Source organism: Ipomoea nil, unplaced genomic scaffold (genome assembly GCF_001879475.1).
Source record: "Ipomoea nil cultivar Tokyo-kokei standard unplaced genomic scaffold, Asagao_1.1 scaffold1074, whole genome shotgun sequence".
NCBI classification, from domain to species: Eukaryota; Viridiplantae; Streptophyta; class Magnoliopsida; order Solanales; family Convolvulaceae; genus Ipomoea; species Ipomoea nil.
Window position 1 is genome coordinate 4,372,528 of NW_017617502.1, and position 22,092 is coordinate 4,394,619.

The 22,092-nt window shown below is 39.4% G+C and overlaps 1 protein-coding gene and 1 long non-coding RNA gene across 2 annotated transcripts; one reads left to right on the forward strand and one right to left on the reverse strand.

The window, feature by feature from the left end:
- Nucleotides 1-1,219: 1,219 nt before the first annotated feature.
- LOC109182662 lies at nt 1,220-1,897 on the forward strand. The gene has a single exon (XM_019332812.1). It carries the CDS (start codon nt 1,220-1,222, stop codon nt 1,895-1,897), a length of 678 nt encoding a protein of 225 aa, XP_019188357.1.
- A 1,212-nt stretch (nt 1,898-3,109) lies between these two features.
- Nucleotides 3,110-21,509, reverse strand: LOC109182687. The gene is made up of 4 exons (XR_002054396.1): nt 21,284-21,509; nt 17,655-17,660; nt 11,769-11,779; nt 3,110-3,120 (listed from the first exon to the last, which is right to left on the reverse strand). It is a non-coding gene; the product is annotated as an uncharacterized LOC109182687 (long non-coding RNA).
- Nucleotides 21,510-22,092: the final 583 nt, after the last annotated feature.

Consider the following 22,092-nt stretch of genomic DNA (forward strand, 5'->3'; position numbering starts at 1 on the left):
CATAAAATGTGTTACAAGTGCAACTATTTTCATTTACAAGTACAAGTAATTTACCTTGTTAAAATTCGTGCACCTAATGATAAAGTATTTCACATAGGTGCACTTAATGATAACGTTAGATGCAACTAATGATAACGTTAGGTGCACTTAATATTGATGCTCAGTGTATATTTTACTTGCACTTGTAATACATTTTACTTGCACTTAGGTGCACTATATGAAATTATTTATTTGAACTTTTAACACAATTTACTTACACTTCGATGCTCAATTATTTACGAAAATGCCATAGCGTTTAAAAAAAAAAAAATCAATATTTCTCATCAGTGAGATCTAAGCACGTGAATGGATATCATGCGTTTTGATTTTTCTCCTGTACGCTTGTTCGCATTAGAGCGTATCCCTATATATGTAACTGTATACTTAAAATTCTTTGATATTATATTATTCACATATTAATATATAATATTATTTATTAAAAATGTACCAGGACATTAAAGTGTCCAAATTCATAATATCAATACATATCACCTAAAATTAAATCCAAATTCACCCACATTAATCTAATTTAAACTCTTCAATCCAAAATTCAAAATCAAGTTGTCAATCTTGTTTTGCCAACACACTTTCAATTGAGTCCGTTATACATGATCTTCTTAATGCAATTTACCTCTTATATGTCATTTGCATGCTATTACAAAAATATAAAATATACTTTGTATATACCATAAAAATTAAACGACAGATCTCCTTGTCATCCAATAAAAAAGCAAAATCAAGTTGTCATCTCTAGCAGCGCATTTGAATTTTGGAAAAGAATGATGTTACATGGAATCCGCTAAAAACAACTTTATCCTTTCAATTTACATGTAATCTAAATAATCAAACTGAGCATGTAATTCAATAACAAATGACCCATGCAACTCAAATGATTTGGTAACATTTATTTGGATTTTGATTTCTTTAAATTCAAGTCTAAAGTTCAATAGCATCAACCTGTTTTATTCCAATTTTAAAGACTGGAGCTTGATTCTTAATGAAGGGTTTGCCCCGAAAAAGATTATTAGGACTCTATTATTCATATTAGACTAGGACTATATTATTTGTGTTAGACTAGGATTCTATCTAGTATCTCTATATATTCGCTCCCTGTACTCTCAGACATTATTCATTAAATACAGAAAATATATTCTCATCTGGTATCATCTAGGTTTTTTCTATGGAAAATATCGGTGTTAATGACGGCTCTGTTCTTGGTTCCTCTGAACGGACTGTTACCGAGATTCCTACGAGTGGTAGCCTCTCATCGGCTCATCACTTTGTTTTGTTAAAGTTGACCTCCCGGAATTATCTGTTCTGGCGGACTCAGATGCTTCCGTTTCTTGAAGGCCAAGGACTTCTAGAGTTTATTGATGGTTCTACACCCTTTCTGACGGCATCGCCGGCGCTGGCATCAACCGCGGACAGCGCCCCGAAGGTGGTTTCCGATCTCCCGACATGGCAGCTCGCGTGGCGCCGGCAAGACAAAGTCATCCTCTCCATGCTCATCTCCTCTTTATCCGAGGAGACTCTTCGCTTCACCGTCGGCAAGGGCACCTCGCGGCAGCTTTGGCAGGTAATCGAACAAACCCTAGGTTCGTTTACCCGCTCTCGTGCACTCCTGCTTCTCGGTGAACTTCAGGGGCTCCGTCAAGGTGATTCCTCCATATCTGATTACCTTGGTCGTGCCCAGATGTTGATTGATGAATTGGCTCTCGCCGGTCGTCATGTTGAGTTGGATGATCAGAACTTATACGTGTTTCGTGGTTTACGCCCGGATTTCCAACCATTGGTGGCAACCCTAGCCCGCGGTGCTCCCGTTCCCCTCCCGGGGGTTGCAGATTTTCTTGTTTCGTAGGAATGGATCTGTTCGGATGACGGTGCAGCTCTAGGCGCACCGGCAGCCTTGGCCGTGAGCCGCGGAGGACGCGGTGGCAGTCCGCAGAACCGAGGAGGTGGCGGCCGCGGCGGAGGATGCGGTGGCCGTGGCCGGGGGCGGTCCAACTCGGGCCCTCGGTGTCAGCTTTGCAATAAGCAAGGGCATATAGCTATGACATGTTGGCATCGTTTCACTCCTGATCCGGATCCTCAGGCGAATGTCGCCGTTTCTGGTGTTGAAGGTTCTATGGATGAATCTCATCAGTGGTTTTCCTGATCCCACCTTATTGACGTCCTCTACTACGTATGATGGTCCGGAAACACTTCGGGTCGACAATGGTACATGTTTGCCTATTGTTACTGTTGGTTCTACTTCGTTAGCCACTGATTCTAGGTCGTTTCGTATGTCTGTTGTCTTGCATGTTCTTGGTTTATCTTCTTCGTTATTATCTGTTCAACGTTTTGCTAAAGAAAATAATGTCTTTTTTGAGTTTCACCCTTTGTGTTTTTTTTGTGAAGGACATTACAACCAGGAACACTCTGTTTAAGGGGCATGCGTCTAGGGGTTTATATGCCTGCCTACCTCGCGTGCTTTTGTTGCTGCACGATCCTCTTTTGTTTGGCATATGCGGCTTGGGCATCCACACTCTCGGGTCTTGCGTCAAATTTTAGGCTCGTCTAGTCTTAGTTCTTTTAATCCCAGTGATCTACCCAATATTTGTTCCTCTTGTCAATTGGACAAGTCGTCTCGTTTTCCTTTATCGCATGTTGAATCTACTAGTTCGCATCCTTTAGAATTAATATATTCGGATATTTGGGGCCCTACGCCGATACTTTCTGCAAATGGCTTTAAATATTTTGTATTATTTGTGGATGATTACACTCGTTACATGTGGTATTATCCAATGCGGGCTAAGTCTGATTTGTATGCGATATTTGATAAGTTTTGGTCACTTGTTGAACGTTCATTCTCTCGTAAAATTCTATCTTTTTAGTTTTATTTAGGGGGAGAATACAAAAAGCTTGGTTCGACTCTCGCGTCGTTGGGTATTCGTCACAGGCAGTCTTGTGCGTATACTCATGAACAAAACGGCAGAGTAGAACGCAAGCATCGCCATGTTGTCGAAATAGGATTGGCGCTAATGGCCCAGTTGTAACACTTCCTAATTTCCAAGCTATTTAAAGCCTTAAATATGCAGATATCTAAATAAAACATCACACACAACGGAAGACTGAAAGAGGAATATATAAACTGGAAGTAAAAGGGGTGCTATGCCACGCTTACCCAGTGGTGAACGCACATGCTAACAACTGCATAATTCAACATCTAAAACCATAAATGTTCAAAGTACTAAGTCTATACTTGGCTCACAGGCCACAAAACACAAGAAAGGAGCTACACTAGCTGGCACTAAACCGCGGTCTCGTCTAAACATCACCTGAAAGAAACACATAAAAGATGGGACGACGCCCGGTCAGCGAATAACTCTGGTAACCCACCAATACATGTGAACTATCATACATAGATAAGATATACGTTTGTAAAATCATTTGCGAAACGAAATATGTATATATAAGTTCCAAAACCGAGAGTAGAAGTCAACGCAAGACTCTAAGCACTTACAATCAACAATACGGGAACACATCGCAAGACACGAAATGTAATAACGACTCACAAGAAGGCTCAAGACATAATCTACCATCACACAGTAGATTAACACCCGACATGCATAACTCAAGATAATAAGGACACAACCAATGGCAACACATGTCTTTGTGACTACACACGTCACAAGAAGAGATACTCACAACAACGACTATACAAATCTTCGTGACATCACTCATCACGAATTGATATGCCTTCCTTATGCCCGGTTCCAACCTTATGGCTACCCCCAACCTTATGTCTAGTTCCAACCTTTACCTCCAGGACCCCTGTACACCAAGTCCAACCTTTTTCCTCCGAGGACCGTCGTCCCCTCTCCGACAGAACCACCGATTTCATAGTACACGAGGGTACCGATCACACACACGGCAACACATGCCACCCAAGAAATACGTGAACCTTACACAAAGGTCACAAACTCCATAATCACGTCATGGCCACCACGAGGACCACTGCCGTACCTTGGTACTAGTGTCCTATACCACTAATCGTGCAATCCAGGTACAGCCACACACACCACACCTCAACAGGAATCAATCAACGGATCACAACGAAGATATGAAACCATACTCAATCAAGGAATGGATCACAGTCCAACAACAACGATGAATAACACAAGTTATCATCAACAATAAGAAGGTACAAACAACACACACGCTAGCATTTAAACACCGAACTACCATGCTTATCCAACGGGTAAACCGAACGTAGTTCTGAAGAACACACAAGACTCATCACGGTTCAACAAAATACAATGTTGAACACTTAGCACGATCCAAGACACCAAAACCTACATGGAATCCTACCATATAGTTCTAGACATACGAAACATCAAGAAGACGCTCAAATAGTTCCACAAAAGAACAACGGGAAGTCAAAAGACTAAATACCGAGTCAAAAGAATCACGAGGAACAAATCCCTCAACAACACCAGCATGTTCCTCGCGGGTGGGCCCACGGGTAGACCCCTACCCGTGGTTCCGCCCGCGGGTACTCACCCATGCCCAACTTGTACCCCGCGGGTGGGCGGCGGGTGGACGCCTACCCGTTGTTCCGCCCGCGGGTACGTACCTGTACACCAAAATAATCCCTTCGGGGATTTTCAACACCAAGCTCAAATTCAAGTCCAAAACATGCCAAATCTCACCAAATACAACAAAATGACTTGAATCAAAGGAATAGCCAAGCAATGACATACAAGAACCCTAAACACAAGCTCTAGATATGCATTTTCACAAGACAATGCATAAACACTCACATTTCATAGCAAAACACATGTAGAATCCAAGAAATCATCATATAGGTAAGCAAAATAGATTTTGTAGAGCATGTGTTACCTCTTGTAGACAAAAACCTTCACTTAACACTTCACCAAGCTCCTACTAAGGCTCACCTTCCAAACCCACTTCAAGAACACACCAAAAGATCATAAAGATTCTATCTTTAAGAAAAGACACCTTAGAAAACACTAAAAACACAAGATGAACATAGATCTTACCCTCCTAGATGCTCAAAGGTATGAAAGGTAGAATCTTGGAGACAACACTTGAGGATTTGACAAAGCTCCAACTTGGCTTGGAAGAAAAGCTATCCAACTTTTAGAGAGAAGGTAGAGCTCTAATTTGGGAAGTGTAAGGAGAAAGAATGAGGAGTGTCTACTAGGTTAGCTTGCATTACTAACACAAGGTGAAATGTCATGAATACCCTTACTAAAATGAAGAGGTGTAAGGGAACAAGGGAACTCCTCTCAAAGCTCAAGGTACAACTTTGACTTTGGGGTTGACTAGTCAATTACTAGTCCCCGACTATTGAATTTTCAAGATTTTTAGGAATTAAGATGGCAATTGAATTAGGATTAATTACTTAATTAATCCCTTAATCGATTTTGGATTACGGGGTGTCACACCAGTCCTCTGTTCCGTCTCGTTTCTGGGATTATGCCTTCGAAACTGCTGTGTATCTCATTAATAAAATGCCCACTCGTGTCTTATCTGATAAATCTCCTCATTATTTCTTGCATCGGTCTCCTCCCTCTTATTCATACTTGCTTGTTTTTGGGTGTTTATGTTTTCCTAACCTGCGTCCCTATAATCGCAACAAACTACAATTTCGGTCGTCTCCTTGTGTCTTTTTAGGATATCCCCCATCTTTTTGTGGCTATCGTTGTTTAGACACTAATACTAACAAGGTTTTTATCTGTCGCCATGTGCGATTCGATGAGACTGTCTTTCCTTTTGTTGCTTCTGTTGACTCGCAGGTACCCGCACCACGCCCGGAGCCATGTGGTGTTGCGTCGGTTGTGTCTCGTGGTAAGCCGAGTACTATCTCGGCCTTAGATGATCAACCTGCCGTGCCCGTAGCCAGGTCCGACCAGCACCGCGATCAGCCCGCCTCTGCCGAGTCGTCCGTGACCGAGTTCGAGCGGACAATCACGGACCAGCCACCTGCTCGGCCGAGAGGTCGACTCCGTGGTTGATCTCGTCTCGTTACCTCACCCGTTCGGTCTCACGGGATGAATACGCAGAGCTCGGGGCCGCATGATCATGTTGCTCTATCCACTGATGTCACTACTGAGCCTACATGTTTTACTCAAGCGGTCAAATTTCCGAATGGCGGGATGCAATGGATTTGGAATTTAATGCCTTGGTGCACAACAATACATGGCGGCTCGTTCCTTTTAAATCAGGTATGAATGTGGTTGGCTGCAAGTGGGTATTTAGAACCAAGAGAAAAACTGATGGTTCGGTTAAGCGTTACAAGGCTTGATTAGATGCCAAGGGATTCAATCAGGTTGCCGGTGAGGATTTATTTGAGACTTTTAGTCCCGTGGTTAAACCGACTACGGTACAACTTCTCTTATCCTTAGCTATTTCTCGTGGATGGACTATTCGACAGTTAGACATTCACAATGCTTTCCTAAATGGCAACCTTGCTGAGACGGTTTATATGCGCCAACCCCCTGACTATGAAGACAAAACGATGTCCGGGCACGTTTGTCTCCTTCAACGTTCTTTGTATGGGCTTAAACAAGCTCCCCGCGCCTGGTTCACTCATTTGCATGATTTTCTGGTTTCTGTTGGTTTCTCACCTTCCAAAACTGATGTCTCTTTATTTATATATTCACGTGGCAATACTCGTCTATATTTTCTGGTCTATGTGGATGATATTTTAGTCATGGGTTCTGATTCGGCTCTTGTGACTGATCTTATTGGCAAGCTGGCTCTTGAATTTAAAGTTCGTGATATGGGAGTGCCCTCGTTTTTTCTAGGTATTGAGACTATTCCATTGTCTGGTGGCATGCTTCTGTCTCAACAACGGTACATGAAGGATATTTTAAAACGAGCAGGTATGGTTGATTGCAAGCCTGTGGCCACCCCGGTTTCAACCGCGAAGGCTGAGACCGGTGCCATGGTGCCATATGCTGATCCCACTCAGTATCGCAGCTTTGCAGGTGCTCTGTAATATCTTACGGTAACTCGTCCTGATCTCTCCTATGCAGTCAATCGTTTATGTCAGCACATGCACTTTCCCTCTACTGCAGATTGGGCGGATCTCAAAAGGGTGTTACGGTATGTAAATGGGACACTACATCTCGGTCTTAAAATTACTCATTCTTCCTCTCTGGATATTCATGCATATTTTGATTCGGATTGGGCTGACAATCCTGATGATCGAAAATCTACTAGTGGTTTTGCTGTGTTTTTGGGGACCAATCTTGTCTCATGGGTTTGTCGAAAGCAGCGTACTGTGGCTTGTTCCTCAACTGAGGCAGAATACAAAGGACTGGCTGATGTTTCTGCAGAGGTTACTTGGCTTGTCTCTCTGATGAAGGAACTCGGGTTTGCGCCACCTTCTGCGCCCAAACTCTGGTGTGATAATCTGGGTGCTACTTATCTATGTGCTAATCCGGTGTTTCATGCTCCCACCAAACACATTGAGATCGACTACCAATTTGTTCGTGATAAAGTAGCAAAGAAGGAATTACAAGTCAATTTTATTTCTACTAAAGATCAGATAGCGGATATTTTTACTAAGTTTCTTTCGTCTGTACGTTTTAATTTACTCCGTTCCAAGCTCAATGTTTTGGCTGACCAAACTTGTGCTTGAGGGGGAGTATTAGGACTCTATTATTCATATTAGACTAGGACTATATTATTCATGTTAGACTAGGATTCTATCTAGCATCTCTATATATTCGCTCTCTGTACTCTCAGACATTATTCATTAAATACAGAAAATGTTGTGTTTTGGGAGTGTTTCAGATATAATATTTAACGAAGGGTTATTTGTTTAATTTCTGTGACGTGTGTATAGACACACTGCCTTAAAAGCTAATTCCGGAGACCGTGCGAGTCTTTTATATCCAGGGCTTTCGACCAGCAAACACAGAGGATACTCACGTATAGGTTGCACAGAGTATACGTAATAGCGTAGTTGCTGAATGCATTTGCGGTATGGGAAGGCTGGGTATTTATACTAGTTTATAATAACTGCCTTCCCACTACTACCACAATTAAGAACGCAAAGAGAGGATAGCTAGCGCAGAAACCAGCCACTACGCAGCTCGAATTGCTCCTGTCCACAAGAACGTTTCCTGAGCGCAAAAATCGGACTAGAAGACTGATTCAAGAGTAAAAAATTTGGACAAAGAATAAAACTTTGGCCACACCGCGCGTGCGAACCGAACCGAGCCGGGCGGGCGGCGGCGGCGGCGCGCGCGAGGCTCCCCCTTTCCTCTCTCTAGAAAACACTTCAAAGGACCCATTTGGGTTGGTAGTGAAATAGTGGGAAATATCCTCTTGGGAAACCAATGTGGGACAAGCTTATTTGCTAAAACACACTCTTTGGATGTCTTCTTCCCAACAATCCCCCACACATACAAGGAGTGTGGTTATTGCGATGCTTGCTGACCTTAATGCCAGTGTAGAACTTGAACTGACACGTAGTGACCTGAGTAACTTACTTCTCAGGAGTGAACTGAGTCTTGAACTCACTGAGAAGTGGGTGGTTTTGAACTCTGGTGCACACATCAGCTTTATCGCACACTTATGTGTTAGCCCCAGCTGGACACTTTAGGGTTTCTCGATTATTTTAACCCCATTTCCCTCGATGTATCGAGGATGGCTTTCCTGTTCAACCCTTTCGTTAGAGGGTCTGCGATGTTTTTCTCAGATTTCACATACTCTAGGGTGATTACCCCATTCACTATTAACTGTCGTACAGACTCATGTCTGACTCTTATGTGTCTCCTCTTTCCGTTATATACGCTGTTCTTCGCTACACAGATAGCAGTTTGTGAGTCACAGTGTATATGGATTGACGGAGTGGAATTCCCCCACAGCGGCATGTCTGCCAGTAGGTTTCTTAACCATTCAGACTCTTGGCCAGCCAGATCAAGAGCTATGAACTCAGCTTCCATTGTTGATCTGGCTATGCAGGACTGTTTGGTTGATTTCCAGGATACAGCTGCTCCACCCATGGTGAAAACATATCCACTGGTGGAGCTGACATCATCACTGTCATTGACCCAGTTTGCGTCACAGTATCCTTCTAGGACATTTGGAAACCCAGTGTAGTTAAGCCCCCACTCGACTGTACCTCTCAGGTAGCGCAACATACGTTTTAGTGCATGCCAATGTGCTTCACTTGGGTTGTGTGTGTAACGACTGAGTCGGTTTACTGCTAGGGCAATATCAGGTCTGGTGTAGTTCATTAAGAACATCAGACTCACTATGAGCTTTGCATAGTCTTCTTGTGCTACCCCTGTTCCAGTGTGTTTCGTCAGCTTGACACTGGAGTCATAAGGAGTTGGAGCCGGAGTCACTTCAAAGCTGTTGAACTTTCTTAACAGCTTTTCTGTATAGTGACTCTGTGATAACTTGTAGTTACTCCCACTCTGGATAACTTTCACCCCAAGTATCACATCGGCCTCCCCCAAGTCCTTCATGTCAAATTTCTCACATAGGGACCTTTTTGTCTCTATTATTGCACTGACATTAGGGCTGAAGATTAGCATGTCATCTACATAGATGCAGATGAGTACCATGCTTGACTCAAACTGTTTTGAGTATAGGCATGCATCTGATCTATTGACTGTGTACCCCAATTCCATTATTGTTGTATGAAATTTTTCATTCCATTGTTTAGGGGCTTGTTTTAGTCCATAAAGGGACTTTATGAGTCTACACACCTTTCCTTCTTGTCCTGGGTCTACACACCCAGACGGTTGTTCCATGTAGATCTCTTCCTCCAGATCTCCATTTAGGAAAGCTGTCTTGACGTCCATTTGGTGGACTGTCCATTTGTGCGCTGCTGCCAGCGCAAATAGCACTCGTATTGTAGCTATTTTTGTCACAGGCGAGTAGGTACAGAAGTAGTCTTCTCCAAACTTCTGTTTATAACCTTTTGCTACGAGTCTTGCCTTGAATCTCTCTATTGACCCATCTGGTCTTAATTTTCTTTTGAAAATCCACTTGCAACCAATAGGTTTTGCTCCTTTTGGAAGCTCTACTAGCTCCCACGTGTGATTAGACTTTATTGAGTCTAGTTCACTCTGGACAGCCTCTTTCCAGAAGACAGCATCAACCGAGCGCATAGCTGCCTCGAACGTTTTTGGCTCCTCCTCGAGGATTAATTGACATACAAACTGTTCAGATAACTCATTTATATCTTTTAATTCAGTTATGTATGTGATAAAGTCTGAACCAAAGCTTGTTTCAGTTCGTTGTCTCTTGCTTCTTCTGAGCTGATCAGGCTCATACTCACTCTGTGAGGGTGGGAACAAGGTTGGTTCGTCCCTTTGAGAGCTATTAGGAGACTTCAAGGGAAAGACGTTTTCAAAAAACTCAGCTTCCCTTGCTTCACACATAGACCGACTGTCTAAGTACATAAACCGGTATGCAGCACTATTTTCTGCATACCCAACAAAGACTGCATCTGCAGTCTTCGGCCCAAGATTAGGCCTTTTAAAGGAAGGCAGCCCAACCTTTGCCAAACACCCCCACACTCTGAAATATTTCAAATTTGGAGTGTATCCTTTCCACATCTCATAGGGTGTTTTTTCGTACCCTTTATGAGGTATCCTATTTAGGATATGATTAGCTGTAAGTGCAGCTTCCCCCCACAGTGCGTTAGGGGCACCTGAGCTTATTAAGAAAGCGTTTATCATCTCTTTTAAAGTCCGATTTTTCCTTTCGGCTACACCATTCTGTTGAGGGGTGTATGGTGCAGTTACTTCATGGATAATTCCATGTTTTTCACAAAGAGATTTAAAAGACAAGGACTCATATTCACCCCCCCCCCCCCTGTCTGAACGTAATCTCTTAATTTTTAGACTTAATTGATTTTCTACTTCATTTTTGAAAATCACGAATTTTTCTTCGGCTTCATCTTTAGTTCTTAGCAGATAAATTTTAGAAAATCGAGTAAAGTCATCTATAAAAGATATGTAATACCTTTTCCCACATTTAGATTCAGTATTTCTAAAATCTGCTATATCCGAATGAATTAAGTCTAATGCACACTTTGAATTATGTTGAGCTAATGAGAATGGTTTTTTCGTAAACTTTGCCTCGACGCAAGTTTCGCATTTAGTTCCATTTTCACTTGACACATTATGCAATAAATTCATATTTTTTAATCTATTCATGCATTTAACGCCTATGTGTCCTAACCTAGCATGCCACATATCAAATGAGATAGCAATATAAGCAGAATTGCCAGAACCACTGGCCACGTTATTTACTTTATTCGCATTATTTGTAATGTTCTCGTTGGTAAATGCAATGAGAGGCAACACAAACAGCCCCCCACGCAAATACCCTTTTCCCAAGTATTCCCCCCTGCGACTCATGATCATTTTTTCAAATTCAAACACCAACTTGATCCCGGCTCTGACCAACAGCGGCCCCGAGACCAAGTTTCTACGCAGAGTGGGTACATACATTACATTGCTCAATAGTAAATTTTTGCCAGAGCACAGCTTTATTTCTACACTACCACTACCTCTTACCTCAGCCATGCTATCATTTCCCATGTAGACTTGATCACCTTGTCCTTGAGCAATTGCCTGGAAGTTCTTGAAGAGGCCTTTATTTGAGCAGAAATGACGTGAAGCTCCGGTGTCCACGACCCATTCTTTGGAATCTTCTACTATGTTTGCTTCTAGCGTTATTACTGCTGCTACCACTTCACTTTCTTCCACCACATTGGCTTGATTCTTGGGTCCGCCTTGATTTCCCTTCGGGTCATTTCCTCCTTTCTTGTAGTAGCACTGTGCTGCCCGGTGACCATGCTTCCCGCAGACGTAGCATGGTCCCCCTTTACCTGCTTTGTGATTATTATTCGCTTTGAAGTTGTTGGTGTTATTGACTTTCACATTCTTTTTCCAGGTTTTATTTTGGCCAGCATTTCCATTTTTAGACCTGTCACTCGTTTCTATTACATTAGCCTTCATTTTTTCAGAAAAAGAAATTGAGCTCTGCCTGAGGCGAAATGCCTCCTCAATATTGATATGGTTTACCATTTCTTCCCACGTACATTCCTTAGGCTCGTGTTTCATTTTATTTTGGAATCCTGACCAGGATTCTGGTAATTTTTCAAGAAGAGAATAAGTTTGAAGGGCGTCACTTACAGGTATACCTTCGGTGATTAGATCTCCAACCAAATTTTCATACTCATGCACTTGATCAATGACTGGCTTACCATCCATCATTTTGTAGTTCAACCAGCGGGCAACGGCATATTTCTTCCGCCCTGCGTCGTCTGAGCCGTACTTCTTTCGCAGTAAATCCCATATGGTTTTGGCACACTTGTGGCTGGCATAAATGTCCAGTAGTGCATCGGACATATAATGAAGCAGAATACCCCTTACCGTTTTATTATCGCGCTCGTACTTGGTACGAGTGTCTTGGGTTCGATCGTCTGTCTTGGACGAAAGTGGCGTCTTCGGATCTGCTGCTGCTGCATTCTGTTCAGTGACTGCATTGTCTGACTGCTCATCATCAGTCGTGGCTGGTTATGCAGGCAGGACAGCTTCTACCAGGTTCACCGGTGGACCGTTGAGGACGACATAGTCAATTTCGAGGGCTTCGAAATGGATCATTAGCTTCACCGCCCACCTGCGGTAGTTGAGCCCGTTGAGGGGTTCGATCTTCGTGAGGTCAACAGCAGCTTTGGCGACGAAGGTAGACATATTGATTTTTGGTACGGAGGGATTAGCTTTTAACTGTTGTGTTTTGGGAGTGTTTCAGATATAATATTTAACGAAGGGTTATTTGTTTAATTTCTGTGACGTGTGTATAGACACACTGCCTTAAAAGCTAATTCCGGAGACCGTGCGAATCTTTTATATCCGGGGCTTTCGACCAGCAAACACAGAGGATACTCACGTATAGGTTGCACAGAGTATACGTAATAGCGTAGTTGCTGAATGCATTTGCGGTATGGGAAGGCTGGGTATTTATACTAGTTTATAATAACTGCCTTCCCACTACTACCACAATTAAGAACGCAAAGAGAGGATAGCTAGCGCAGAAACCAGCCACTACGCAGCTCGAATTGCTCCTGTCCACAAGAACGTTTCCTGAGCGCAAAAATCGGACTAGAAGACTGATTCAAGAGTAAAAAATTGGGACAAAGAATAAAACTTTGGCCCCACCACACCCCGCGTGCGAGCCGAGCCGAGCGGGCGGCGGCGGCAACGCGCGCGAGGCTCCCCCTTTCCTCTCTCTAGAAAACACTTCAAAGGACCCATTTGGGTTGGTAGTGAAATAGTGGGAAATATCCTCTTGGGAAACCAATGTGGGACAAGCTTATTTGCTAAAACACACTCTTTGGATGTCTTCTTCCCAACAGAAAATATATTCTCATCAAGATAACCATCCATGCGAGTAAAGCATGATTCTCATACTTGAAAGTCATGAATTTGATTTTTGTCAACATTTTTTTTTTTGAATACTAGTGACTCTATTACAATGCAGTATCTGTTCATAAAGTCAACACCTTCTTGATCGAATCAGTCACATAGAGTCTTCCTAGTGCAATTTGTTTTTCTTGTTAGGTTTGTGGGATGCTACACCAGAGCGGGGTTTACTTAATGGATACACATATGTAATAGTTATGGATTTCTCTCATTACTAAAAATAAAATTAAAGAAAAAGTGCAAAATTAAAAAATATAACTTGGGAGTACTAGCTTGCAAATTACACAAGAAAAAGTAAATCACATTAGAAAAATCATATGCGACTAACTCGACTAAGAAAATGTTAGAATGTAAAAGTTGTTATTCTTATTACTTCAGACTTATTTTTTTTTTTCACTTGCATTTTATGTTTAAATATTATTTTTCTTTTTTATTTTTCATTTTAAAAGGTCATCAAACAAATATTGAATAGTTTATCAAGTTCATAGTACTAGTTTACTTTTGTATGCAAATAATTTATTGCAAGAGAAAAAATGACCGGAAGTGTTTGTAATTTTAGTTTTATGAGTGTTTAGGTACAAATACTGAGTATAAAATAATAAAACAAAGAAAGTGGTTATTTTATGGTACAAATAATAGAGCATAAAATGACATAGAAAGTGGTTATTTTATGGTACAAATATATATGGGATTCACTTTCGATTTGGATCAGGCTAAATTGAATTCAAATTCTTCGCAGTTCGACGAATAGATTGATATATTGTACGCTCAAATTAAAACGAATAATGAGTGAATGAGAAATTGATTCTCAAAGTAGTTTGAGTTGGAAAATGAAGAAAAAATGCAAAATGCTTTGTAAAAGCACTTGTCCCACATTGGTAGGTTTGCACCACTATCTCGCGTGCATTAGTGTAAGTTGAAGTGTTTTTTTTTTTCTTTTTTTTTCTTTTTTTAGATGCTACTAACTTTATTACATTGTAGTATCTGTTCATCTATACTTTCTCGACCGATTGAAGCACAAAGAGCCAACACCGCCTCCATTGAGGTTCGATCTCATAACCTCTCATATGGGAGATTCACTACATGCCATCTGAGTACAAAGTGCTTGACAATTTTGTTCTAATTTAGTTGAGATTATTTTTCGTAAATAAATTCCTATTTTCGCTAATATATATCTATATATATATATATATATATATATATATATATATATATATATATATATATATATATATATATAAAATTCTTACTTTAATAATATTAATCATACCATAATTATTACTCAAATGATCAATTATGCATTTAATATAATATGAATTCTACAACTATGAATTAAAAAAAAAAAATTATATACTATTGTTTTAAAAAATATATTTTACTATAATTAAAAAGCTAACATTAAGTATTAATATTTGACATATATTTTGCGCATCTTACATATAATAAAGCAATATGATTGGAAAATAATTAATGTTATAATTAATTACCAACATTATTATTATTATTACTAGCTATAAATATAAAATAGCCACAACATCTTTTACTATTAAAAAAAAAAAAAAAAAAGAAACACAACATTTGAAAAATAAAATAGTTATTTTTTTTTCTCGCCCATAACAAAGGATTACATTTATTAAATTAATGGAGTTATTAAATGTTATGGTATTAGGATTAAGGATTCCGATTCCCGATTAATAGAAAATATGAAACGATGCAATATTAGTTAAATCTTTGGCTTTACAATGAAATTCTATTTGATATGCTTTTGTTATTTATGGTGGTTCTTGTGATTACAATATTAATTAAATTTTTGATGAAAGCCTGTTCAATATCTGAAATAGTGCAATTAATGCAAGCCTCTACATATAATTTTTCTCCATCTCAAATGCTTCAAAGAAATGGCAGAAGCGAGAAGGGATGAAGAAAGCAAATGTTGCGGGCCGTGGGTCAATTATTGGACTTCATAATTAAAAAAAAAAATCATTTAAGCCATAAATAAAAATTTAAATATATATAAATGTATATATCGTATGGGTCTTTAATGTTTTTATGAATGTCTAAACTTAGGATTTTTAAAAGAAAAAAAAAATACATTTGAATTATCTCCACAAAAAGTGGTCTTGGACTTATAAAATGACATTTGAGTTTATGGAATGTCATGTGCATAAAGAATATATATTATATAATCATATAAAACAATGTGTTCAATTAGAGTTTAAATTTACTCATTCAAAATTTGAAATTTGCTTTCTAAATGTAATTATCTTAGTTATTATTCATATTGTGAAAATTATAATATAGATGAAATACAATTAAGAATAAATCAATGTAATTATGTAAATTCTCTCTATAAGTTTATTTGAATATGTACATAATTAGAGATTATACTAACCATACAAAATTTTAATTATAATTTTGTATTCTATAAAAATAATAAATACTTGACCAATGGAAGCTCAAAAATATTATTATATTAAACAATTTAAAATATTTTTATTTTTTCTATTTTTATTTATATTTATAATAACATAAATTTTCCCCAGCGGGTGAATTACTAGTTACATATAAGATATAAAATACTAGTCAAACGATAAGAGCTAATTTCAAAGTAAATGGGTGATAGTCCACTAGTCATTTTTTATTAGAACATCCTCATTTAGTCCTAATATTATTGTGGCATGACCATTTTTAGCCTTCCTTGACAAAATTGTTGAAATATTGTTAAATACAAAGACATTTCAATCATTTTTATACAAATTAGGTTGAGCTGCTATATTTTTTATGTTTATTTTTTGAAAAGTTACATAATTGAAGATCAAAATGTCATTGTATTTAATGATATTTAAACAGTTTGATAAAAGGCAAAAAATGATCATGACACAATAATACTAGGACTAAAAATGGATATTTTAATAAAAAAGTACTTAAAGTGATTTGCCACCTATAAATATTTGCCCGCATGAGTAGCTCAACGTCATAGAGGTGAAACTTTGAAAGAATGACCGGAGATCGAGTTTCACCAGCGGCAGTGGGGGGGTTCCTCTCAAAGTGAGGGGGTTCCTTGTGCGCAGTGAGCACCGGTCGGAGGGGCCCTTACGGTTGGGGTTCAACCTTTTGGAAGAATGACAAAAATGGAATTAACTCTTCAAAGTATTTACGAGATTGGACTTAGCATCTTCTAGTAGCTCTACTAGAGTAGAGGTAGCCGCGACTCCATTTAGTTCAATTTATGATTTAGAATTGGCGGTTCAAGGTCACTGACAAGAACATTAACATAAACTGTTTTTTTTTTTTTTTTTAACAAAACAAGTACTTAATTCTCATTATCAGCATGCAAAATATCCAAAATAAACAATGGCGGATAAGAAAGCAAATAGTGGCAATCAGACAAAGAACTAACCTCCCTAGCAATCAAATGGGCAGCACGGTTCGCTGATCGCTTAACAGAATTGAAACACAGCTCATCAATAGTGACTGCGACATCTTTAACATCATCTATAATCAAATCAAAATCAGAACCCCCAGCAGTCCCCTGCAAAGCATAAAAAACCTCCTAGACATCCATCTCTCCACATCCACGCTTGCCATTCCCATCTCCATTAGCCAACTCAAAGCCTCCTGGGCACCCACCGCCTTCGCCTCTCTAGCCGACGTCGTACACAAGCCCGGAATAGCCTTAACTACAACAAAACAACCCCCAGAATCCCTTACGATCATACCAACCCCAGTCCTAGTACTGGCCACGTACACCGCATCCACATTCACCTTCCACCGCCCATGCGCCGGGCGACACCACCTCTACGATGCTGATTCCCTGCTCCGGTCCACCACCTCCTCCAAGCCATTAGCCTGTCGCCACCCTTGCCACACAGCCTGCGCCATACTTACCACCGTCTCTACTGCTACCACACCACCTCTCCACATGGCCTCATTTCTACATTGCCATAAACTCAAGCAAACCATAACCACAAAACACTGTAGGTCAGCCGCAAAGTTCTCAACAATATAGTTTATCCCTATATTCAGCGCCTGACACTCCACGTTAGCCATACTCACACCCACCTTTTGCCAACATTATTTTGCGACTCGACATTGAAAGAAAAAATGCAACGCAGACTCAACCTCCTAATTGCATAAATGACATTCCACAGGACACTATTGTAACACCCCGTGTTTTACCCTTTAAATCTAGATTAATTATTTAATTATCCCACCGAGAATGGTTAAAGAGGATTTAATTTGGCCAGATCCCTTAATTAATTAATGTGATCCACGGAGGATCGTGGACCCTTACCTATATTAAAGGCCTTTAAGTCTGTTAAAATAAAAGAAGTGGGTCTTTACTATTCATTCCTAAAACTATATAAAGGGGGTTAGAAAGCATTTAGAACCCTTTCCACCCATATCTCTACTACTCGAAATTCTCCAAGAAACTTAGCCAAAGATTCCCCATCGTTAAGCTTAGGAAAGATCGGAGAAAAATCTTGAAGAAGGATCTTAGGAGATGTGAGAGATTTAATTAAAGCTAAGAGGTAACCATGTCTTACAAAACCTATTTTCCTTGCTATCTTTTATTTATTGACTCCTTTGAGTGATTGTATGTGTGATCTTGTAATTATGCGTTAATAGCGCTTGTCTTAGGGTTTATATTGTGGTTTCTTGATAATCTTGATTTTCTTGATATTCGTAAGTGTTTATATGCATGTTCTTGTGTTTAAGCACGTTTAGAGCTCGTGTTTAGGGTTCAATTGTGTTAGTCCTTGATTTATTCTATGTGTTCAAGTCCCTATTGTTGTTGATGTGCGTTTGGACTTGATTTTGGGTAAAATTGATGAATTCCCGAAGAAAAAATTATGCCAAGGAGTAACGTTCCAGCGGGTAGTCAGTGGGGGGAACGAACTCCCACTCGACCACCCGTTGGAAAAAGGCCGCCGTTCCAGCGGGTGGACGACCACCCACCGGAATGCCCGCTGGAACAGTGGTGCGGGCAGTCCAGCGGGAGGTTGTCCTCCCGCCGTACCGCCCGCTGGTATGGGCGGTGGGGTGCTTTGTTGGTCCCCTTTGGTCGTTTTCCCGTGCCCCGTTGTATCTCGCTTGATGTTTGTGAGTCTAGTATGATGTCTTAAGTACCGTAAATGGCATTTTGTGAGTCGTGTTTATGAATGAGGTCTAAACTTGTATTGTGTGGGTCCAAAGTATGGTTTATGTTATTCCCCGTAGGTCGTATGCTTAGATTGATGTCTCATGTCGTTGTGAGTCCCTTCACATGATTGTTTTCCTTTCCTGGTTACTCCTTGATGAGGTTGTTGTTGAGTCTTGATTGTGGTGTTGTTGCCCATGGTGATGAAAAGATATGAGATTGGTGGAAAAGATATGTTAGAGGTATGATGCACTGCGCGTGCTTATGTTATGTGCACTGTGTGTGCATTGATTATTGTGCCGCGGTGCGATCATGTTATGTTATGTGCACTGCGAGTGCTTGATTATCGTACTGCGGTAAAATCATGTTATGTAATGGCAGTGCATGTGCTGAGAGATCGGTGGTATGTTGGAGGTCATGTTGGAGGGGAGCTCTGCTCCGGAGGGATAAGGCTGACGGAGTACAGGGTGGTCTGGAAGTACATGTTGGAATTGATATAAGGTTGGAGAGGCATAAAGGTTGGAACTTGGTATAAGGTTAGAACATGGGCGTGTCTTGTTATGTGATATTATTGTTGTCTGTTATTGTTGCCTTGCCTTGTGATCAGAGTCTGTTATGTGTCTCTTATCATTGTCTTGTCTTATAGTCATAGTTTGCATGCTTACACCTTGATGTGGTCTTAACGTGTCGGTATCTATGATATGTCATGAGTCATGATCCTGATTTTAAAGCTAGAGTATCCTAGGACTATATCTACGTATTCCCAAGTCTCAAAATTGTTTTCCTATATTTATACTTATTGTACTCAACGAGTGGGAGTGGGTTACTTAGCATTATTCGCTAACGGTTGCTACACTACATGTTTTTCAGGTACAGATTAGTTGGCTCGTGAGCTCGCTAGTCGGAGCTGCGGTTCCTAGTTTAGATAGTAGTTAGCTTTAGCTGATGGCCTGTGAGCTGCGGTTCCTAGTTTAGAACCTCCCTTGCTCATAAAATTGACCTATAATGGTTCAAAAACACTAACAAACACCGTAAAACATTCAAAACGAGTGTGAACCATAACTAAATAATAAAATAAAGGATTATGCAATCAATTAAATACCAAAATTATGGACCTAAGCCTAACAAATATAATTAAATCAATACTAAAAATATGCACAATTAGACTCACATCATCCAAATTTGTCCTAGGACTTCCCTTCCTCATAACTTTGACCTACAATGGTTCAAAAACACTAACAAACACCATAAAACATTCAAAACAAGTGTGAACCATAACTAAATAATAAAATAAAGGATTATGCAATTAAATTACCAAAATTATGAACTTAAGCCTATCAAATGTAATTAAATCAATACTAGAAATATGCACAATTAGGCTCACATAAGTGAGACGAAGAGATTAATAAATTGTACGCTCAAAATGGATAATAGGTGAATGAGAAATTGATTCTCAAAATAGACCCATTTAAGTTGGAAAATATAAGTGGAAAGGCTTGAAACAAGCACTGGTCCCATATTGGAAAAGCAAGGAGATTTGCACCACTATATATACAAGAGCCTTTTAGAAGGTGGTTGAATTGTATAACATAGAGGCTCTCTCTCACGCACAGGAGGGTGCAAATCAAATCCCAGAATGAGTTTAAAAAAGGCTTGACTCATGTATGCCAGCACTTGCGGGCACGAATGTCGTCGGCTAAGTTAATGTTTTGGACTTGTACTACTCGATAGGAGGAATGGACACGAATGTCGTGGGTATCGAAGGTATCGGTACGAGGAATTACTATCCAATTAAACTGGGTTTCTCCCTTCCAGGTACTAGAAGGTACCATTCAGAATAGTTACCTTTCGAACTACTCACGATTCGAACTAGTACCATTCGGAGTAGTTACCTTTCGAACTACTCACGATTTGAACCACACTTCCAAGTCGTTCTATGTATTAATTCTGATGTTACGTAATTAATTCTAATTTTAAAATCTTGAATTAATTTCCAAAGTAATGGTTGTCTGTTATGAAGGTTACACAGACTGATTTTATTATCAGTTTTAATGTCATGATAAATGTTATTTAACAATCCGGCCTTCTCTTATATATACCATGGTTGAGCAGCAAATTTTACACAAAATCTTTTTGCCTATGTTTTTGCTATTACAAAACTCTGCTCAACTTCCTTCACAAATCTCTTAGTTCTACCCGTGTTCTAGTTCGGCGGGCTCACTTGTATGAATGCTCAAACATTGAATCGTAATACGTTTTATCCTGAAAAACTTATGTTACAATCCTCCTAGCACCTTTGGGATGTAACATGTAAGGTTTTAAAAAAAGAGTATTTTGCTTGACTCGTACTAAACCCTAAACCTTTTTGTTACTTGTGCTTGTATCTTTCCATAAATAATCAGGATTATTTCGTTACAATATGATCATTAAAAAAAAAAACAAAACAAAACAAAAAACGCATGGTGCAAGCGGGGCAAATTATTGTGTGGACCATGAATATCATGTACATTTTTAATATATTAAAAGTACATTATTTTTATACTGAAGGTACATTATTTTTGTACTGAAGGTACATTATATAAAATAATGTACCCTTAGTGTATTAAAAATGTACTTTCAAAAAATTTACCTTACGTACATAAATAATGTACGAGTTAATACCTCCAATGGTCCTCCGAGTATTAGCAATTTACCAGCTGTGGTCATCCGTGTTTTAAATGACCTACAATGGTCCTCCATGTTTTAAAAAATAACCACCCATGATCCTAATTCTTAAAAAAACCCGAGTTTAAAATGACCACGAGACGTCCTAAAAGGACTACGAGTGATTATTTTTTAAAACATGAAGGACCATTGTAGGTCATTTAAAACTCGGATAACCACAACTGGTAAATTGCTAATACTCGGAGGACCATTGGAGGTATTAACTCAATAATGTACCATTAGTATATTAAAAATATATTTTTTATTTATGGTCCACACAATTATGTGAACCATGGTCCACGCAATAATGATTGAGCTTCCTGCCATTCAAGCCACCCACAATACAATTTTGCTCACAACAAAAAAATTATCATAGTTGAAACTCACCTCCCAAAATAACGAAATTAGCATAGTTGAAACTCACCTCCCAAAACAATGAAATTAGCATAATTGAAACCTGTAATATAATTAAGAAAGAAAACGACATTAATTAAAGTAAATATATATTTGCTATCACATTAATTTCTTTTTTGTTTTGGTAGTATAGATGTAACGCATCAGCAATTGCCGGCGTCCAATTACAACAAGAAAAGTCAGTTTCTTCCATAGGAGGCATGAGGAATTGGGGAAAAAAAAGAGAGAAGAAATGACGTTACCAACGCTTACAATATTCGATTTTTTTGTATTTTATAAATAATAATTGAGATTTGACACATCCATAATTGAAGTATATAATTGTCCGCC